The sequence below is a fragment of the Oncorhynchus gorbuscha genome, linkage group LG23, assembly GCF_021184085.1.
Source record: "Oncorhynchus gorbuscha isolate QuinsamMale2020 ecotype Even-year linkage group LG23, OgorEven_v1.0, whole genome shotgun sequence".
In the NCBI taxonomy this organism is placed as follows: Eukaryota; Metazoa; Chordata; class Actinopteri; order Salmoniformes; family Salmonidae; genus Oncorhynchus; species Oncorhynchus gorbuscha.
The window spans coordinates 68,224,781-68,245,664 of NC_060195.1; the positions used below are offsets into that span (position 1 = coordinate 68,224,781).

Here is a 20,884-nt window from a genome sequence, read left to right on the forward strand (position 1 = left end):
TGGTTTAAAAAGGCTTTTGAAGTTTGCAATATCCACTTTGAAACTTCAGATTTGATTTTCACTTACAAAAAAAATGATTAACAACTACAAAAATACCCATGAATTATAATCCACATAACAAATCACATGTCCTGTTGCTGCAGGATTATTTTCCTGCTGTAGCAAACTGTCTCAAATGAAGATCCTAGATCTGTATAACATTCCCATTCTGTAACTCATACCGCTGAGTTGTTCCCCATGGATCAGCTTGGCATCAAGCCTGGCAGTGTCCCTGATGGCACTGGTTAGCTGAAGCTTATCTTTATCATTCTGCAAATCTTATTGTTCAGCTGGTAATGTCTCATTGCCTGCACAGACTGGTCCATCCTTCTTAATACAGAGCAGAGTTATTATTACTAAAGCAGCAAGGGTGAAGTGGTTAGTTTAGCAGTATTTAGCCAGTTGGTTTTGTATAAATTGGTTAGTTTTAGCAGTATTTAGTCTGTTGGTTTTGTATGTAGTGGTTAGTTTAGCAGTATTTAGCCTGTTGGTTTTGTATGTAGTGGTTAGTTTAGCAGTATTTAGCCTGTTGGTTTTGTATAAATTGGTTAGTTTTGTAGTATTTAGCCAGTTGGTTTTGTATGAAGTGGGTAGTTTAGCAGTATTTAGCCTGTCGGTTTTGTGTGAAGTGGTTAGTTTAGCAGTATTTAGCCTGTTGGTTTTGTATGAAGTGGGTAGTTTAGCAGTATTTAGTCTGTTGGTTTTGTATGAAGTGGTTAGTTTAGCAGTATTTAGCCTGTTGGTTTTGTATGAAGTGGTTAGTTTAGCAGTATTTAGCCTGTTGGTTTTGTATGAAGTGGGTAGTTTAGCAGTATTTAGCCTGTTGGTTTTGTGTGAAGTGGTTAGTTTAGCAGTATTTAGCCTGTTGGTTTTGTATGAAGTGGGTAGTTTAGCAGTATTTAGCCTGTTGGTTTTGTATGAAGTGGGTAGTTTAGCAGTATTTAACCTGTTGGTTTTGTATGAAGTGGGTAGTTTAGCAGTATTTAGCCTGTTGGTTTTGTGTGAAGTGGTTAGTTTAGCAGTATTTAGCCTGTTGGTTTTGTGTTTTGATTTAGTGGTTTTGTAGTGGTTAGTTTAGCAGTATTTAGCCTGTTGGTTTTGTATGAAGTGGGTAGTTTAGCAGTATTTAGCCTGTTGGTTTTGTATGAAGTGGTTAGTTTAGCAGTATTTAGCCTGTTGGTTTTGTGTGAAGTGGTTAGTTTAGCAGTATTTAGCCTGTTGGTTTTGTATGAAGTGGGTAGTTTAGCAGTATTTAGCCTGTTGGTTTTGTGTGAAGTGGTTAGTTTAGCAGTATTTAGCCTGTTGGTTTTGTGGGTAGTTTAGAAGCCTGTTGGTTTTGTGTGTTTAGTTTAGCAGTATTTAGCCTGTTGGTTTTGTGGTGAAGTGGGTAGTTTAGCAGTATTTAGCCTGTTGGTTTTGTATGAAGTGGGTAGTTTAGCAGTATTTAGCCTGTTGGTTTTGTATGAAGTGGGTAGTTTAGCAGTATTTAGCCTGTTGGTTTTGTGTGAAGTGGTTAGTTTAGCAGTATTTAGTCTGTTGGTTTTGTATGAAGTGGGTAGTTTAGCAGTATTTAGCCTGTTGGTTTTGTGTGAAGTGGTTAGTTTAGCAGTATTTAGCCTGTTGGTTTTGTATGAAGTGGTTAGTTTAGCAGTATTTAGTCTGTTGGTTTTGTATGAAGTGGGTAGTTTAGCAGTATTTAGTCTGTTGGTTTTGTATGAAGTGGTTAGTTTAGCAGTATTTAGTCTGTTGGTTTTGTATGAAGTGGGTAGTTTAGCAGTATTTAGTCTGTTGGTTTTGTATGAAGTGGTTAGTTTAGCAGTATTTAGTCTGTTGGTTTTGTATGAAGTGGGTAGTTTAGCAGTATTTAGCCTGTTGGTTTTGTATGAAGTGGGTAGTTTAGCAGTATTTAGCCTGTTGGTTTTGTGTGAAGTGGTTAGTTTAGCAGTATTTAGCCTGTTGGTTTTGTATGAAGTGGGTAGTTTAGCAGTATTTAGCCTGTTGGTTTTGTATGAAGTGGGTAGTTTAGCAGTATTTAGCCTGTTGGTTTTGTATGAAGTGGGTAGTTTAGCAGTATTTAGTCTGTTGGTTTTGTATGAAGTGGTTAGTTTAGCAGTATTTAGCCTGTTGGTTTTGTATGAAGTGGTTCTTTTAGCAGTATTTAACCTGTCGGTTTTGTATAGTGTTTATTTTAGCAGTATTTAGCCTGTTGGTTTTGAATGAGAGTGACATAACTTGAACTTCCTTTTGAAAGACTGCTGTATGTAGGTCATCTGTGGCAGATGCAGTCAGGTTCCTGGGATCAGACTACTGTCCTATTTGAGGGAACGCTCCACCTTGATGTGACATGAGCTGTTATGCCCAGACTATAACTTTCTCCTGGAAAGCTAATACAGACAATGAGAGCCTTTTTTCCCCTTGCCCCTGCGATTTGGAAGAATGTCCCTGTGTTGAATTTGGCGTTCGTTGGGCTCTCTCTGGAAAAGCGTGGTAATCCATGGATGTCTGTTGATCTTTCTAATTGGCGATGTGGTTCTACTCTGACATGGGGAAAGTACACCAGGATGTAAGAGCTGTAAGGGGATCGGCTCAGTGGTGGTCAACATCTCATGTCAACATAGACAGACCATAAAAACCACTAAATTTTCTTTTAGAGCTAATAGAAATTCTATGGATGAAACAGAGCAGCCCAGTTAAGGAAGGTAGTTTATTTTTCAAGTTCCACCTGTACGCTCCTTCAACTGGAAAACACTATCACTCTAGTTACCCAAAGTGAAAAATGGCAAGGACATATTTTTTTAAATAAAAAAGTAACAGAACTTCTGTTTTTATTATTGAAAATAGATACAGAAATGAAAGTATGTTTAAAAAAACAAGAGTACAGTTCCATATGACAAACATTTTCCATAAAAAATAAGTATGAAAACACTGATCTGCAAGCGCATTGAGCCAAAAGTGTATTTTTGTACAAAACTAAGAAATCATTCAACAGGACTCCTCTCTGTACCATTTATCAAGGCTACTAAGAAGATAAGATATCCCTCTTATTTTCCAACATGATATATATACAACGTGTTGTATCAGAGGATGTAAAATGTTGCCAGTGGAACACTGTGAAGTATGAGCGTTCGCTTTAAGGGACGTGTCTTTTGAAAAAGTTAGTTGAAAAAAATACTTTCTCTCCATATACATATAAATACATTTATGCTGTGCAAAATGCAAGTGTAAAGAGCTCCCATGCACAGCCACCCCATATATCAGGGCTAATGAAGGAGAAATATTGGTTTGGTGCGAGACGTCCTCTGCGTGTGTGCTTATTTTCCTTTTTGGTTTTAGGTGACTGCGAGGGGAAGATGCAGGTTCGCCATGTGCCATTGCTCGGTCAACATTCATACAATGAACTACTGGCACAGGAGGTTGGTGGCACTTTAATTGGGGAGGACGGGCTCGTGGCAATGACTGGAGGGGAATTAGTGGAATGTTTTCAAATACAGCAAATACATGGTTTCCATATGTTTAATGCCATTCCATTCACTCCGTTCCAGCCATTATTATGAGCCGTCCTCCCCTCAGCAGCCTCCACTGGTTAGTGGATATGTGTGAGAGTGGACATCATGTTAATATTTACAGCATTATCTTCTCTGAAGGTGTATATTGAAGTAGGGCTGGATTCAATTTGTTTCGCTGAAGCGTTACAGATTGCGTGATGGACATGTAGAGGTCATTTCCCATTGAGCCGTTTACCATGAATGCAGTCTCCGCTAACTCGGGAATATTGCCTTTAAATTTCAATCGTGCCGCAATGCTGAGCTTCAGCGATACGGATTGAATAGAGCCCCTAAGACTGACCAAATTATGGGACAATTCTTGCACCATGAATCGGTCACTGAATGAAACCATGAAATTCCGGCAGGTTGTCTGAAACTCTACAACTCGTACTGTACAGCAAAAGCGTTGCATTATAACCCATTTCCTAGAACTCGGAACATGGCATCAAACACTTTGATAAATAATATTATACACGTTATCAAAATAAGTTTCAGGGAGCCAGCTTCCCATTATTAAAACAAAAAAAGATACCTACTGTCTGTTTGTTACCTCACACTGTTAGTTAGAAGTTTCTCCATCTATCTCATACTATGTTCTTTTTATCCCTTTGCCTTTTTGTCATGTTTGATAAATAAGATAAGGCTATTACATATGGACATTATATTAACCTGACATGGAGATCCTGTACACGTTTTTACATGGCCGGGGTTCGGAGGCGGCTGGATGGGGATATGTAGCATCCAGAGACTGATTGGATGTGTAGAAGGACCCCCCCTGCCACCTTCCCAGACGGTTTGATATGTACTGTATATCCTTCGGGCTTCTCCACAGACAGCTTTGGGGGGGTCCTACCATTTGCCAGGAATGGCCGTTCCACACTCATACCATGACACGTAGGTGACGTGAGAGTTCCCTCCTATCTGACCAAAGTTGACCGGCTCTTGTCTCATAGCCCTGTAATACCCTGTATGTAACAGACAAAATGAAGTGAGGGGCTGAACTTTGAGTCGTTTTAGACATTGTGAAAATGTAGTTGTTTTCAGGCATGGATATTAAGCATATTCTCAACAGGTTCTCATTTCAACAATTGAAAGATAGATGTGTCCGTGCTGTAGCTTTTACCTTCTCTTGCTGGCAGCTGGTCAGCCCTGACTTGGTTTCCTGTCCTTCCATCCAGGAACGAGTCTACAAACTGACAGTGGTCCTCACCATGGCCAGTCTGGTCCCCAATGTTGTAAAATTTACCTGTAAAGTTATTAGGGGAAAAAGTTGTCGAATGGGATGGCAATTTAAACTGAGCTACAGTACTGTTCTCTACTATAGACACTGAGTGCCGGAAGCAGAACTGACCGTTGAGAGAATCACTCAGATATATCTTGTATCGGAGGGAGTTGCAGAGCTGGATGCCCACAAACTTGCGGTACCAGGTCCTTTTTACGTACTGCTTGCCATTGCACTCTGAGTATGAGTCTGTCTTGAAGGGGAACTGGGTCCAGATGGCATCTTTTCCTACAGGAAATAGTTAACAAAATATTAGAACGTGGAATATCAAAGGCATGAAGCATGAAACAAAGATAATAATTAAGAAAATAGAGATGAGTAGAAGCCCAAATGTATATTTGCATTCCCAATCAGAGTTGTCTTTTTAGTGTATCACAGTCTTTTACTACTGATGAAATGAAATAGAAAATAAAAATGTCTCCATTCATTTAGCTGTGTAAATGTTTGGTCTGGCTGTGAGTTGGGCGTGGAAGAAGTGAGCTCATAGATATTGGATGGAGAGCAGTGTACTGCTGCACTGGGGCACGGTGGCCTGAGTCTCCACAGACTCTCACTGTGCCAGGCCAGACCTTCCTTAGATCATCCATTCATTCAGCCTGGTGGAATGTGTCACCTGGGACCGGTGCTCAGGACAGACCACAGACTGAGGGGCTTACCTGAGACATTCTCACTCACACGTGGGTCCGCTGCAGGACGGAGGGATGGAGAGATGAAGAAGACGAGGCAGAGAGAGAAATGTGAGTTAGTAGGTGCTTTCAAATGTCTTCTTCTCAGAATAGACTGTAGAAATGGTTCCCAAAACGATTTTGAAATAAGTTGGTAATTCTCCTAAATAAAAGACCACAAAACCACACGTCTTGTAGCAAAGCCATACAAAATCTACGGAAAGTAATTTAGTCCACTCTGGCACTGAAGAGCCAGTCTGATATGGTAGTGTGGGACTCCAGGAGACTCCAGGACAAATCATTTGCCTTCAAACTCCTCATCATCTCTCACATAGAGGGTAAGCCTCTATGAGCCAATGAGGCCCAGTGGTGAGGTCCTCCCAGAAACATAAAAATGACCTGATTCCCTACTTGCCATTCATTTATGATACGCTGTTGTATTTGTGAGTTTGATTGAGTGTGTTGTGAGCTGCAACGCAGGATGAGGGAGAGCTGGCAGCCGACAGCACTCCTGGGGTTGGAGGCAGTTTACATGGAGAGGCAGCAGCCAATGTTATGGAAATGGAGGGGCCATGCTGAAATCATTAGGTTAACAACAGCTAGTTGATTACAGACCCCTACACCGGTAAGTGGTGGACCGCCAGACATGACTGGAGCTGGCTGATGAGGCTGTGCGTTAGTACGTTTGTACGTGCATATTTTAGTGGATGCTTGTTTGTTTGTTTAACGCCAAATGCCTGACCTTGTCAACAGATGGCCTACGCAAAAGGCCAGATGTGGCTCTTGAACTTTTAACTGGCTCCTGATTAGGTAATGGTGTAAGTCAGCGATTCAGCGAAACAACCAATCACCAATCACCAAGTGTCGTTTAATGAGGCGTATTAGTGCTGGCCTAGAAAACAACGTGGCCCATACTGTACCTGATTCAGTGTTGAAGGACACAGGCTCACTGGGTGGCCCCTCTCCAAGCTCGTTCTTGGGTTTCACCTTGAACTCGTAGCTGTGAGGTAAGAGCAGGAAGTGTCACTATCAGAAGGTCTCACAGCGATTATCCTACCGACTCGCTCCAGATTCCAATTTCCGCTCCATTTCCAATTGCAAGCAATCATTTCCACAGAATCTGATTTTCCTCTAATCCTCACAGCGTTTAAAATGGACACAGTATTTTGATGGAAACGTAGTGTATTCTTGTTCGGCCTTGTTGTTACAGCGAGGAAAGGCTCTAGTATTGCCTCCCTATTTATCTCTTCTCCAGACAGTGCAGTCCAGAGAGCCAGAGTCCCTCCCGCTAATGTCTCCTCCATATGAGATGTTCAGACACAGCGATTGGTCCACCACGTGCCAGTAGCCTCAGCAGGCTCAGCTCACAGGAAGCCCTGGTTTATATTCTATCACTTCTTTAATGTCAAATAGTCCCATATTCAGGCTTCATTAAAAACCTAGGGAGCGTGGCAGCCCTCCTCTGCTCTCCACACATGAAGAACCTTTCTTCTCCAACTACACCAGAGAGAAGTGCAGGTCCTGATCTTAACCAGACATAGCTAGCTAGCTAATCCTTCTGACAAAAGTAGTAATAATACAATGAATAATTAAAATGTTGTATTATTTCCATGAATGAAAGCCTTTCAGATAGTATAAGTTTCACAAACATTTACATTTGAGTTATTTAGCAGACTTACAGTAGAGAGTGCATGCATTTTCATACTTCTGAGGACTGAGAGCATACCGAGAGAATACAATGTGTTGTATCAATCTGAAACACAGGCACAAAGATGTTATGTTATATACCTGCTCTCGGGGTTGAGGTTCTCCACTGCAGTGTGAGTCTGGTTGGTGGTCAGGATGGAGACCTGAGTACCATCTGGTCCCTTTGTTGTGGAGATGACCTCATATTCTACACAACAACCAGGAAATCACTGTTGAATTCAAGAATTTACCAAGTATCCCAATATTCAGAGTTACACTTTCCAATGTACACTACCGTTAAAAAGTTTGTGGTCACATAGAAATGTCCATGTTTTTCAAAGATAATTTTTTGTCCATTAAAATAACATCAAATTGATTAGAAATACAGTGTAGTCATTGTTAAATGTTGTAAATGACTATTGTAGCTGGAAATGGCAGATTTTTTTATAGAATATCTACATAAGCATACAGAGGCCCATTATCAGCAACCGTCACTCCTGTGTTCCAATGGCACGTTGTGTTAGCCTTGTAAAATGATAAACTTAGATTAACTAATTGATCATAAGAAAACCCTTTTGCAATTATGTTAGCACAGCTGAAAACTGTTGTACTGCTTAAAGAAGCAATAATACGGGCCTTCTTTAGACTAGTTGAGTATCTGGTGCATCAGCATTTCTGGATTCGCTTACAGGCTCAAAATGGCCAGAAACAAAGAACTTTCTTCTGAAACTCGTCAGTCTATTCTTGTTCTGAGAAATTAAGGCTATTCCATGCGAGAAATGGCCAAGAAATGGAAGATCCCGTACAATGCTGTGTACTACTCCCTTCACGGAACAGAGCAAACTGGAGCTAACCAGAATAGAACGAGAGTGGGAGGCCCCGGTGCACAACTGAGCAAGAGGACAAGTACATTAGAGTGTCTAGTTTGAGAAACAGACGAAATGAAGTCCTCAACTGGCAGCTTCATTAAATAGTGCCTGCAAAACACCAGTCTCAACGTCAACAGTGAAGAGGCGACTCCAGGATGCTGGCCTTCTCAAACTAGACACGCTAATGTACTTGTCCTCTTGCTCTTGCTTTATTTATCAGGACAACAGTTTTCAGCTGTGCTAACATAATTGCAAAAGGGTTTTCTAATGATCAATTAGCCTTTTAAAATGATAAACTTGGATTAGATAACACAACATGCCATTGGAACACAGGAGTGATGGTTGCTGATAATGGGCCTCTGTACGCCTATGTAGATATTCCCAAAAAACATCTGCCATTTCCAGCTACAATAGTCATTTATAACATTAACAATATCTATTGTACTCTGTATTTCGGATCAATTTGATGTTATTTTATTAATGGACTTTTGGGGGGTGCTTTTCTTTGAAAAACAATTCCATTTCTACATTTCCCCAAACTTTTGAACGGTGGTGTTTGTTACTATGCATTTGCATTGTAGTTGGAGTACATAGACAGGTACAGTGTCCCACTCTCCCCACCTGTGGTGTCGTTGTCTGTCTTTTCCCAGTCTAGAATGATGAAGGAGGGGCATCCCTCCACCGTTACCACGGTGAGGTTGTAGGGCGGAGACTTGGGCGGGGCTGTCACGTTTGTCTCCCCGCCCTCCTCCTCTGGGAAGTAGCTGAGAGAGGTGGTGATGGAACAAGGCTCGTCTGGTTTCTTGTCCGTCTTGTAGACTACATGGGGTGCTTAGGGAAGAGAGATCACATTTAAAGGATCCCTGCACTGCTGGTTCAAAACAACCATTTAGTCATTTTCTGTCCGGGACAATAGAAGTACATGATAGTTACAAGAAGGGTTTTTTACGTACCAACGAAACGTTTCTTTCCCAATGCGTCCACGTCAGAGGCTGGTAGGGAGCTGAATAATGAGGAGTTCTCCCAGGTTTCAAACCAGATGTCTGTGAGAGGATGAGAAAGGACAAGGATATGCTTTAGAGCTCCACAAAACACATTTAAGGACTGTCCTCATACGGGGCACCAATAATGTAGGTTTTCTTAGGACATAATTTAGCTCTGAATTGTGATCGGTTATACCATTGGCTGATGGTGCAGTCGTTGTTGTGTGTCTGCGGTCTTGCTTGGCAGGTTTAGTCGTCACTGATGGAAACTTCTTCAAAATGGAGGCCTTGTCTGTTTGCTTCAAGACATTCAGCTTGTCTGTAGAGAACCGAGTTTGGCAAATAACAGAGTTTACAAAAAATAAGGTTTGTTGTTTTTCTTGGCTTTCTCAATATTTCTATATTTGTTTAGAAGAAAGGTGCTTTTCGAGGTTGTAAACATAAGCTCAGCCAAATGACAAATTTCATGATGACAAAATACTCTTTCACTAACAGCTGGTTTATAATGGAGTTTGGGAACTGGTGTGTATACCCCCATTTCAGGCAGTGGATGATGTATAGAAAACTGCTCAATGTTAAATGATGTGTTATTATTACAACCAACTAAACCTTACTCATATCACCAGGTTTGCCAACCAGGTTGGTCTTTTTGTTGACAGGAATGGACGGACGAGATCCTGAAAAATAGAAATCAAAGGAAAGAACAGTCAATCACATAATCACTAAACATTACAATTTCTGCGAGAACCATTCCTTTGTCTCTCTGATGGCATTATTTGCCTTGAAGAGATCATCTTAAATGAAAAACAGTGGAACACTCTTTCACCGCCACTTGTAGAATAACCCAAATAACTTGACCATTGTTGACACAATCGGCAATATCTAGAGAAAACATCAGGATTTCATCACGCATCTGACATGCACCATCGGTCATACACTGTTAGAGAAAAGCTTTCCAAAAAGGGTTCTTCTGCTGTCCCCATAGGAGAACCCTTTTTGCTTCCAGGTAGAACTCTTTGTGTAAAGGCTTCTACATGGAACCTAATAGGGTTACACCTGGAACCAAAAGGGTTCTCCTATGGAGGACAGCAGAAGAACCCTTTTAGGTTCTAGATAGCACATCATACTGATGACCATGAGCTGTGGCAAATTATTGGAAGGAACTCTATATGGACTGTATAAATAAACGGATGGTAAAACCCCATACCCTACGCCCAATGAACCTTAAAACATGAACAATCCTTTGTAATTCCTTGAGGTTTTACACATGTTCTGAAAGTTACCCAGAACGAAATGCTTAACCTGTTGCCAATTAGCGCTCTGTTGCACTGAGGCCAAATTCTTCACAATCAAGGAATTGTTCCTAATCCATAAGAAAATATGCTAAATGCAAAGCCCCAGTACATAAAAGCTGGTGTAGCTCTGAAACATTTTAGCTGGTAATATAAAACAATATGGGTCCATTACTTTCCATCAATTACATGTAAAATATCCATGTTTGAAATACTGCCAGTTTGCAGTTAGCACTGCTTTATCCAACTCTACAGTTTCTAGAAAACATGCTTAAAAAGAAAAGCTTTCCCGAAATGTTTTCATGCTGTCATTCAGGACAGCATATGTTATACATTTATAAAACTGTGACTCTACTGAAAAAATCGGAGTAAGAATAGATATTTCTCTGCAATGACAGTGTTCTATGTAATCTTAAAACATAGCATTTTTCTAGCCACATGGAACCAGCATAGATCAAGATTACAAATGTTTCACAGGGTACAGAACATGCAGTGAACCTTGATCATAGGGGACTGCATGATCAAGTGACAAGCCACCAAACACAATCATTATTGACTGCTGACTTTTTCTGCCTTTGCACTGTGACCAGTCTACTCATGCAAAAATATTAGTCCACTAAGTCTAGTTCATACAAACACAAATCTGTAACCAAATGCAAACATTGAATTCCTGTAGCTGATGAAAAGCTGATGCCATGCTCTCCTGATTGCATGATGGGTACTCCAAAAACTGGCACCTCCACAGTGATGCACTAGCCTGTGAAGATTATTGTTCTTCTTAAGTCAATACTTGCAATCAGGCAAGAAGCATGTGGAACCTACCCAGGAAAATAGATGAAAATAACATTTGAGCCGCCCTCCAAACAAAACGTCAAGTTCATTACACGGCGGCAGGGCTATTATAGAACACTTTATTTCTTAACATGTGGTAAGAGAAAGTGCAAAGCTTGGTGAGAAACACGCCAAAATAAGGTTCTTAAAAATAAGCTAATGACACTCAGACGTCATACTTTCCAAAAAAGGAAAGTATTTTCCAAAGGCCCGGTTGAACTGAAGCCTTTGGTCGAATTCTTAGTGATGGTCGTCCAGTGTTTTGATCAAAACAAGACGTATTTTACATCCAACATGGCCGACTCATGCAGTCTGGGCCGAAATGATGGCGATGGAAGCTAGCGTGTGTCAGTGTGGGCAGGGCTAGCTTTGCGCAGGGTGCAGATAAGACTGGATTCATGCCATTTTACCATAGAACTGGTCCTCAATGGAAGAGAAGCCTGAACGGCCCAAAACATCAGGGTTTATGTCCTCCAACAGCGAGTTGTTTGTGTTTGCTGCAGGAAAAGTACTAAGATTAAAACCTATTCCCAAACCTATTGTGTCTTTGAGGGAAATGTGGCATGTCCAGACACTTGAAGACATCGATGGTATCTGAACATATCAATTAATATCTTTCAAAGAATCATCCTTGAGTATTCCACTGTCTTGCATTATCAGTAAAGACACAACCAATTGACCATAACATAAAACAGAGCACAAACATACAGTGAATGATGATGATAGACAACCCAACCACATCTCATGCTCAATGAGGACAGTACAGGACTGACATGCATACAATCATGCACAGGGTGAAACCCAACCATAAGCAGCTCAACATTGATTTGACTTCCAGTTTGCCAGTTTGTGACAGAGAAACAGCATTGGTTATGTAGCACGGCATACAAAGAGCCTGATCTTTGAAGACCTCTGAAACTGCTTCAGTTTCTGCCTGGAAAACATGAACTGACTTTCCCCACCACCACAAATGGGTACTAACACAGGCGTACCTCCCTAAAAAGAGCAGTGATTACTTAATACCCCTTTGATTACTCGCTGTCATAAGCTTTGAAGCAAGCAACAGCATTGAATCTGCAGAAGCTTCCATTAACACCAAGACCCTTGGACAACGTATGGATAGACAGACTGATGGGCTGATGAATGGATGGATGGTTAGACAGACACATTATTGACAAACAAAATGAATGGGTGAAGGACACCGATATTGTTTGATGATGGCGCCACAACGCCAACAAACTGTATGGGTTAATGGATGAGAGACACGGAGGAGAAATATCAGCTCTTTTTACCCATTCTCAGTCTGTTCCAAACGACTGGTTTGGGGAGGCCGGTTCCTTTGTGATGCTTACCATTGGCTGTGGAGAAGAAGAGTGACTGTTATGGAAAAAGCAGCTAGTATTGTTAGCTCAGACTTAATTCTTCAGGAAAAAAGAGATTAAAGATGAATCTCCCAACAGGCCTTGTGAGGAGGAAAATAAATAGGAAAAGGAGGAGATGGACCAGCGGAGAGTCCTGTCAGAGCTTCAGCCTCAAGTGAACAACGTGTTTCCCCAAAGACAGTGGAAAGCTCTGTCTTAACATGGCTGACCCGTGCTGCGACCAGAATCTACGACATGCTGACCGTATCTGACAGATCTTTCTAAAAGTAGCAGTGACTTCTTCAGATGGTGCGAGAGTCGAGAGATGGATATATTGGACAGCCAGGACAAATCTTGACCGCAAAGATGACAAGCTACGTCGATGCGTGACTGATCACGCTCTCCACATGTTGTGCAAGGTGAAATTAGGCACTTGATGCCAAACCAACTCTGCAATCTTTGCCTGACCTCAATCTCTGCCCAGATATGACAACATTTCTGGTTGGTTTGGAGGAAGTCCTGCACACTTTTTACACAGGGTTTGTGGGGCTAGAGAGGATTTCAAGAAGACCACACAGATATGACATAGTAGGAGGAAGAGGAGGAGGAGGAGGAGATGAGGAAGAAGAGGAGGAAGTGGAGGAGAAGAAAAGGGGACAGAGAGATTCCATTACCCCCTGGTGTCCTGGAGGTCTGTGATGAGTTATTAGCCCTACGAAGAAGGGATGAGGAAGAGGAAGGGGAATCTTGTCTTGAGCCATCAGTGAAGGGAAAGAGAGGGTTTGTGGCAGCAGGAGACTTCATGGTCCTGCCTATCAGTGTGATGGCCGGGCCATGGGGTTTCAAATTTCTCTGGTTGCCTTGACCTAGAAAACCACAAAAACAATTGTAGAACCTGTTACAATGTGTAGTTTCAATGTCTGTTAAAGACACATTATTTGTGACATTCAGGTGTTAGGGAACTACAGAGCCACGGCCCTTAGGAGTGGAATAGTGGGGTTCGTGAGGATGATTCAATCAGTGATCTCTCAAATAAATCTGCAGCATTCAATAGTGTAGTTTGATTGAAGGCATCTACTGTAGTTCCCTAACATGAGCTCTTAACTCATGTTAGCCTTGTTGTTATAAGTGTTGCATGTTTTTTTTGTGTACTTTTAATTAATTTTGTGACTTAAACAATATTTACGATAGATTTTTCAAGCATTTTTCATCCTAAAGCTTCCACAATCTTGAGGAATAGAGTCATAGATGCTGCTGGGGCTAAGCAGTGCAGCGTAACCATGACTGTCAGATTGTGTATGCCATGCAGATATGGATAATGCAGTAATGTGGTTGATAATGTGGTGGATGGTGCAATAACGGGCATTCAGTCCAACTCCTGATCATGACCTGTGGACCAATGAGTGTGCATTAAAGCTGGACAACAACACTGAAGCTGTGGACCAATGAGTGTGCATTAAAGCTGGATAACAACACTGAAGCTGTGGACCAATGAGTGTACATTAAAGCTGGACAACAACACTGAAGCTGTGGACCAATGAGTGTGCATTAAAGCTGGACAACAACACTGAAGCTGTGGACCAATGAGTGTACATTAAAGCTGGACAACAACACTGAAGCTGTGGACCAATGAGTGTGCATTAAAACTGGACAAAAACACTGAAGCTTTGTACCAATGAGTGTGCATTAAAGCTGGACAACAACACTGAAGCTGTGGACCAATGAGTGTGCATTAAAACTGGACAAAAACACTGAAGCTTTGTACCAATGAGTGTGCATTAAAGCTGGACAACAACACTGAAGCTGTGGACCAATGAGTGTGCGTTAAAGCTGGACAACAACACTGAAGCAGTGGACCAATGAGTCTGCATTAAAGCTGCACAACAACACTGAATCGGCTAGTATTGTTAGCTGAGACTTAATTCTTCAGGAAAGAAACAGATTTGAGATGAATCTCCCAACTGGCCTTGTGAGGAGGAAAATAAATAGAAGAAAAAAAGACAGGACAAAAACAGATGTGATTTTGTGTGGAAAGGTAGCGTGTTATACAGTAGGTGATGGACCAGCGGAGAGACCTGTCAGAGCTTCAGCCTCAAGTGAACAACGTGTTTCCCCAAAGACAGTGGAAAGCTCTGTCTTAACATGGCTGACCCGTGCTGCAACCAGAATCTACGACATGCTGACCGTATCTGACAGATCTTTCTAAAAGTAGCAGTGACTTCTTCAGATCGTGCGAGAGTCGAGAGATGGGTAGATTGGACAGCCATGACAGATCTTGCCCACGGAGATGAAAAGCTATGTCGAAAACATGACCGATCACGCTCTCCACATGTTGTGCAAGGTGAAATTAGGCACTTGATGCCAAACCAACTCTGCAATCTTTGCCTGACCTCAATCTCAGATATGATATGACAACATGTGTGGTTGGTTTGGAGGAAGTACTGCACGCACACTGGTTACACAGGGTTTGTGGGGGTAGGGGAGATTTCAAGAAAACCAAAAGGAGATTACATAGTAGGAGCAAGAAGAGAGGAGCAGGAAGAACATGAGCAGGAAGAATAAGAGGATGAGGAGAGGAAGGAAGGAAAAGGGGAGGGAGAGAGATTCCATTACCCCTTGGTGTTCCGGAGGTCTTTGATGAGTTATTAGACCTGTGAAGAAGGGATGAGGAGGAGGATGAGGAAGAAGAGGAGGAGGAGGATGGGGTATCTTGTCTTGAGCCATCAGTGAAGGGAAAGAGAGGGTTTGTGGCAGCAGGAGACTTCATGGTCCTGCCTATCAGTGTGATGGCCGGGCCATGGGGTTTCAAATTTCTCTGGTTGCCTTGACCTAGAAAACCACAAAAACAATTGTAGAACCTGTTACAATGTGTAGTTTCAATGTTAAAGACAATGCTGTTGTGCCATTCAGGTGTGCTGGGAGCCACAGCCCTTAGGAGTGGAATTGTGGGGTTAGTGAGGATGATTCAATCAGTGATCTCTCAAATAAATCTGCAGCATTCAATAGTGTAGTTTGATTGAAGGCATCTACTGTAGTTTCCTAACATGAGCTCTTAACTCATGTTAGCCTTGTTGTTATAAGTGTTGCATGTTTTTTTTTGTGTACTTTTAATTAATTTTGTGACTTAAACAATATTTACGATAGATTTTTCAAGCATTTTTCATCCTAAAGCTTCCACAATCTTGAGGAATAGAATCATAGATGCTGCTGGGGCTAAGCAGTGCAGCGTAACCATGACTGTCAGATTGTGTATGCCATGCAGATATGGATAATGCAGTAATGTGGTTGATAATGTGGTGGATGGTGCAATAACGGGCATTCAGTCCAACTCCTGATCATGACCTGTGGACCAATGAGTGTGCATTAAAGCTGGACAACAACACTGAAGCTCTGGACCAATGAGTGTGCATTAAAGCTGAACAACAACACTGAAGCTGTGGACCAATGAGTGTGCATTAAAGCTGGACAACAACACTGAAGCTGTGGACCAATGAGTGTGCATTAAAGCCGGACAACAACACTGAAGCAGTGGACCAATGAGTGTGCATTAAAGCTGGACAACAACACTGAAGCTGTGGACCAATGAGTGTGCATTAAAGCTGGACAACAACACTGAAGCTGTGGTCTGAGATGACGCTGACACCGTGGACAGCAGACAGACAGCGGAGTGTACGTAGACCAGCTGCGGCAAAACACAGTGAGGGCATTCATACGATGAGGTCATCGTTACCCAAGTTGTTATTATTGGCTTTCTCACTGCCCAGGGTGGGGGTTAGCAGTGCTGCTCCTTTCTGTGATTCGCTGAGAGCTGTGTGGGGAAAAAATTATTTGATCTGTTTCTGAAGGGTTGGGTTACAGTGGTTTGTAGAGAAATTCAAGTTAGAGCTTCCTTGCCTATCTGTTACTCGGGCAGCACTCTCAAAGACTACCCATTGAGTAAAGGAAAGCAAAGGATTCCTGCCTCACTTCATAAAAAATGTTTCAGTAAACATCTAGGCGTTTTCTCCGAAGAGAGTTAGGCATTTTAGATAACTTCTTTGAGGTGTGCCAGAGTATACGCTGATGCCCTTAACATGACATTACAGACTGTAAAAGAAGGGGAAGGTAAAAGAGAGTTGAAAGGTGGAAATTACCAGAGGAAGGGTTATGTGTCTTCACTGTGGCGCTAGTAGGTCCCCTGGGTTGGGTCTTTCCCTGTTGCTTTTCCCCGGGTGGAGAGGGGTTGTTAAGGACAGGGGTGGCAGAGGAGGTACTGGGAGTTTTGGTGGGCAGGAGTTGGGGGGGGGCAGGAGGGAGGTCCACGAGATGAGAGGAAGCATTTCTAATACTGTTTCCTCCGTCTGGGTGAGAGAGAAGAGGGAGGTCAACTATGATTATGGGGACTGGAATCTATGGAGTCACATAAGGACATACCTTATGGAACATTTTGATGCCCAATATTTGAGGTCAATATCAACAGTTCATAGAAAGGCATTCAAATCCATCTCTTTGGCTCTGAGATGAATGTCTCTGAATGCCTTTCATTGACTGTATAAGATTGTAGTTATTTATCTTTTTTAAATAGTGGATGCAGGTTGATTTAACTTTGTCACATAATGTAGTTGAACCTCATTGAAATACACACAGAAAGTCTTGAAAATATAATTGGAAGGAGTATTTAGAGGGACGGAAGGGGTATAGAGCAACTTTGTGCTGCCTTTCCCGAATGGGAAATTGAAGCACGTTTTTTGCATGCAGTGTTGTCATGCAGACTGTTTAAACCCAGCATTGCCACTGGCTTTAAATGCAACAACTCTGTAAACCAATGAGATGACAGGGATGAAACATGGAGAGAGATGATTGAGACGGCTGATGTCAAGAAAGACGTCATGGTGATGGACACAAACATATAAAATGATGGATTTTGATGGACACTGCTGTAGAGAGAGAGAGAGTCACAGAGGTTGTGGGGATAGACATGGGAAGAACAAACAGCAGAACAATTGGAAAAGGATGGATGAATAGATCAATGGATGAGCTATGGGTGAAAGAAAGAAAGAAAGAAAGAAAGAAGGAAAGAAAGAAAGAAAGAAAGAAAGAAAGAAAGAAAGAAAGAAAGAAAGAAAGAAAGAAAGAAAGAAAGAAAGAAAGAAGAGTGGAAGAGAGAGAGGGGTAAAGGTAAAGTGCAGAGTTGGACTGATACAGTATGAAGGGAAACTGAGCAAAAAAAGCAGCCAATCCTCTCACAGCGCCTGAGGTCTAAGCAAAACAAAATCCCCGTCATGCGTGTCCTTGGCATTTGCTCTGGCAGAAACTTACGCGCATACTTCCAACTCTGTGGCGGCACCGTCCTGTGCCACCATCATCTTCACGATCCAGGGACTTTCTACCTCTCAGTGGACTCAAGGCATGCCAGCATGCAGCCAATCACAATGAACAGCTGCGGTTCTCACCCCCCACCCTAGCCCACCCCTCCCCTCGCAGCAGCGTAGTGGACATAGCCAAGCGATGACTGACTGCGAATAAAGCTTGATATGATTCAAAATGTCCGTCGCTGTTTACCCAGTGGGAACTGTGGCCATTGAGGCTCATTGGAGCGGGGGTCAGGTTTAGCTTCCAGGTGTCTCTCTGGTGGTGCTGTAGAAAATAATATCATGTTTCATAAAGTGTGAATAGGAACGAAGTGCAAAGTTAGCGAAGGTGTTGGGCAGGAAATGTGTTTGACCACAGAAGGTCTTTAAAGACAGTGAAAATAGTAGTGTTTTTGGCAACAATAATACCATGTGAAAAGTTAAGTGCTTTAGAATGAGAGAGAGTAATCACCAAAAGATGTCTTGGGAGCTCCTGGGAAACCTTGGTTTTTGGTCAGAGGGAGTCTAGGCTGAGTCTTATTGTGAATAGCTGGGAGAGAAAGGGAATCAAGAGGAGATAGGCAGGATTTCAAGTAGCTACAACATACTCCCTATGTCTAAAGTAGTGATGCTGTAAACCAACACTTTACATAACATAGGCATATTAAATTATTAAAACAGTGTAAAGGCATTACCATATTAAAACAGTGTAAAACAGTGTAATATGCAGCTATATCCTCAGAAAGCAGGTGTAACAAGGGTAAGTAGCATTTAGCTGTCTGGACCTATACACCTGGAACAATATCATGACATCTACATTCCTGTACATTGGAATAAAGCTTAGGTAACGGTGTTGCCTGGACATGCATATTGACGTGTAGCATTCCTCACTGTTTCAGTTGGATATATAATAATAATAATAATATAAAAGTTCTGGTTTCAAGTGATTACACGGAAATGGCTTACCTGGACGAGGTGGGAAAAGTGCACGGGACATGGGTGGTTTCTGAGAAACAAAAACAATCTAGAGTTGGTGGACGGTTTTATTGCCACCAGATCCACAGCCACAGTTCATATGTCAACGCTAATACGCTAGCCGTGCTAAAGTCATGTTTCCGTTTCATGGTGAGGATTACGTTGTGCTTTGTGCTGTCTCCCCTTGAGTGCTACATTACTGAGAGTCTCACTTCAGACATCTAGTGTACCTAACGTGCCCTTCAACATCCCTTAACGGCACATACATCACTGAGAGTCTCCCTTGAGACATCTAGCGTACCTAACGTGCCCTTTAGCCTCCCTTAACGGCACATACATCACTGAGAGTCTCCCTTGAGACATCTAGCGTACCTAACGTGCCCTTCAACATCCCTTAACGGCACATACATCACTGAGAGTCTCCCTTGAGACATCTAGCGTACCTAACGTGCCCTTCAACATCCCTTAACGGCACATACATCACTGAGAGTCTCCCTTGAGACATCTAGCGTCTAACGTGCCCTTCAACATCCCTTAACGTACATCACTGAGAGTCTCCTTGAGACATCTAGCGTACCTAACGTGCCCTTCAACATCCCTTAACGGCACATACATCACTGAGAGTCTCCCTTGAGACATCTAGCGTACCTAACGTGCCCTTCAACATCCCTTAACGGCACATACATCACTGAGAGTCTCCCTTGAGACATCTAGCGTACCTAACGTGCCCTTCAACATCCCTTAACGGAACATACATCACTCCTGACTTCTGCCTGGAAAAGCCCTTTCACCAGAAAACATTTATGGTCTGCTGTCTACACTTCACCTACTGGTACCTGACTTAACCTAACTGACACACGCACGCACGCACAAGGGCCATATGACAGTCACACTTGCATATAAGCTGCAAAATCAAAATAGCCACCATGAAAGAGATTGGAAAAAGGATTAGGCTGGGTTTCTGTATAGCTCTTTGTAACATCTGCTGATGTAAAAAGGGCTTTAGAAATAAATACATCTGATTGATTGATTGATTGTGAGTAGGCAAAAAGACTATGTCAGCGTGAGCGCGTCATGTGTTGATTTGCGATGTTCTGCCTGTCACAGCAGGGCTGTGAGGGTGACCCTCTTAAACCCACGTTAAAGAGTCTCTCAGGCCGGGTGCTGGGGTCAGACAGGGGAAGCAGACAGCAGTTCATCGACTCTACTCTGGTCTTATACAGCTCAGCTATGCTCTGCTTCTCACCCTCTCTCACCACCTTTGTATATTCTCCCTCCACAGTGACAGCAGGAAATAAAAATATATTTTCTTGAAGAAATAAAAATGAGTGGTAGGGTAAAGTTGTCGTGTGAGAATACGTATGCCTGTGGAAGCGATTGAATACAGAGACTGAGAGTCCCGTAGGTCATAGGTTCTTATGCTGTATGGCCAACAAACACAGCACATACCATTGGCTTCACAATAGGGGTCCGGTGCTTGTAGGGTTTCTGGACGCTTTTGTCTGCAAAACATGGAGAAGAAGATGTAAACAATTGCTATTCTGAGAAGAGAGTGTCGGTAGGTCATCTTTTGAACAATAAAACACAAAATGGCTCACATATACATGATATGGATGTTTTATTCTTTGTTCTTGAGCCACAAAGATTTCTTACAGACTTCTTCAAAAATAAAACAAGGAGGTACTGCCTGAACTCTCTGATTTCCATTTTCCTAAGTATGATATACATACCGCCCATGCAGGGTTGGGAAGTAACTGATTACTGTAATCTGTAATGTAATCTGATTACCCCCCCCCCCAAAAAAAAAACTGTCAATGTAATCAGTTACATTTCCATCTGAAATATTGTAATCAGATTACAGATACATTTTAAAAACTAGATGACTATTTCTTGGATTACTTTTAAATTCGGAAAGGATGTTTGCTCAAAAAAAATTTATACATTATGACACCTTTCTGTTTTCTCAATGGCATTCAATTCAGCATTGAAAAGAAGCCGGTTAGTTTACATTTGTTCCACTTGAGCA

General features: G+C 42.1%; 1 protein-coding gene across 13 annotated transcripts in view; it reads right to left on the bottom strand.

The window, feature by feature from the left end:
- Nucleotides 1-2,729: 2,729 nt before the first annotated feature.
- Nucleotides 2,730-20,884, bottom strand: part of LOC124010899 (target of Nesh-SH3-like) — a 30,443-nt gene continuing 12,288 nt past the window's right edge. Inside the window, exons 6-25 of one of the 13 annotated variants that reach the window (XM_046323675.1) lie at nucleotides 20,308-20,360; nucleotides 18,850-18,889; nucleotides 18,356-18,433; nucleotides 18,095-18,169; nucleotides 16,687-16,893; nucleotides 16,284-16,361; nucleotides 15,167-15,382; nucleotides 13,228-13,419; nucleotides 12,485-12,550; nucleotides 11,603-11,689; nucleotides 9,684-9,746; nucleotides 9,266-9,388; nucleotides 9,040-9,129; nucleotides 8,708-8,917; nucleotides 7,320-7,425; nucleotides 6,452-6,531; nucleotides 5,523-5,552; nucleotides 4,936-5,094; nucleotides 4,708-4,830; nucleotides 2,730-4,549 (exon numbers count right to left, since the gene is read on the bottom strand). In XM_046323675.1, the coding sequence (XP_046179631.1) occupies nucleotides 4,434-4,549; nucleotides 4,708-4,830; nucleotides 4,936-5,094; nucleotides 5,523-5,552; nucleotides 6,452-6,531; nucleotides 7,320-7,425; nucleotides 8,708-8,917; nucleotides 9,040-9,129; nucleotides 9,266-9,388; nucleotides 9,684-9,746; nucleotides 11,603-11,689; nucleotides 12,485-12,550; nucleotides 13,228-13,419; nucleotides 15,167-15,382; nucleotides 16,284-16,361; nucleotides 16,687-16,893; nucleotides 18,095-18,169; nucleotides 18,356-18,433; nucleotides 18,850-18,889; nucleotides 20,308-20,360 (2,192 nt within the window). In that variant the 3' untranslated portion in view covers nucleotides 2,730-4,433. The remainder of the gene's footprint in view (nucleotides 4,550-4,707; nucleotides 4,831-4,935; nucleotides 5,095-5,522; nucleotides 5,553-6,451; nucleotides 6,532-7,319; nucleotides 7,426-8,707; nucleotides 8,918-9,039; nucleotides 9,130-9,265; nucleotides 9,389-9,683; nucleotides 9,747-11,602; nucleotides 11,690-12,484; nucleotides 12,551-13,227; nucleotides 13,420-15,166; nucleotides 15,383-16,283; nucleotides 16,362-16,686; nucleotides 16,894-18,094; nucleotides 18,170-18,355; nucleotides 18,434-18,849; nucleotides 18,890-20,307; nucleotides 20,361-20,884) is intronic. The other 12 variants (XM_046323676.1, XM_046323677.1, XM_046323680.1 and 9 more) reach the window with 12 other exon arrangements.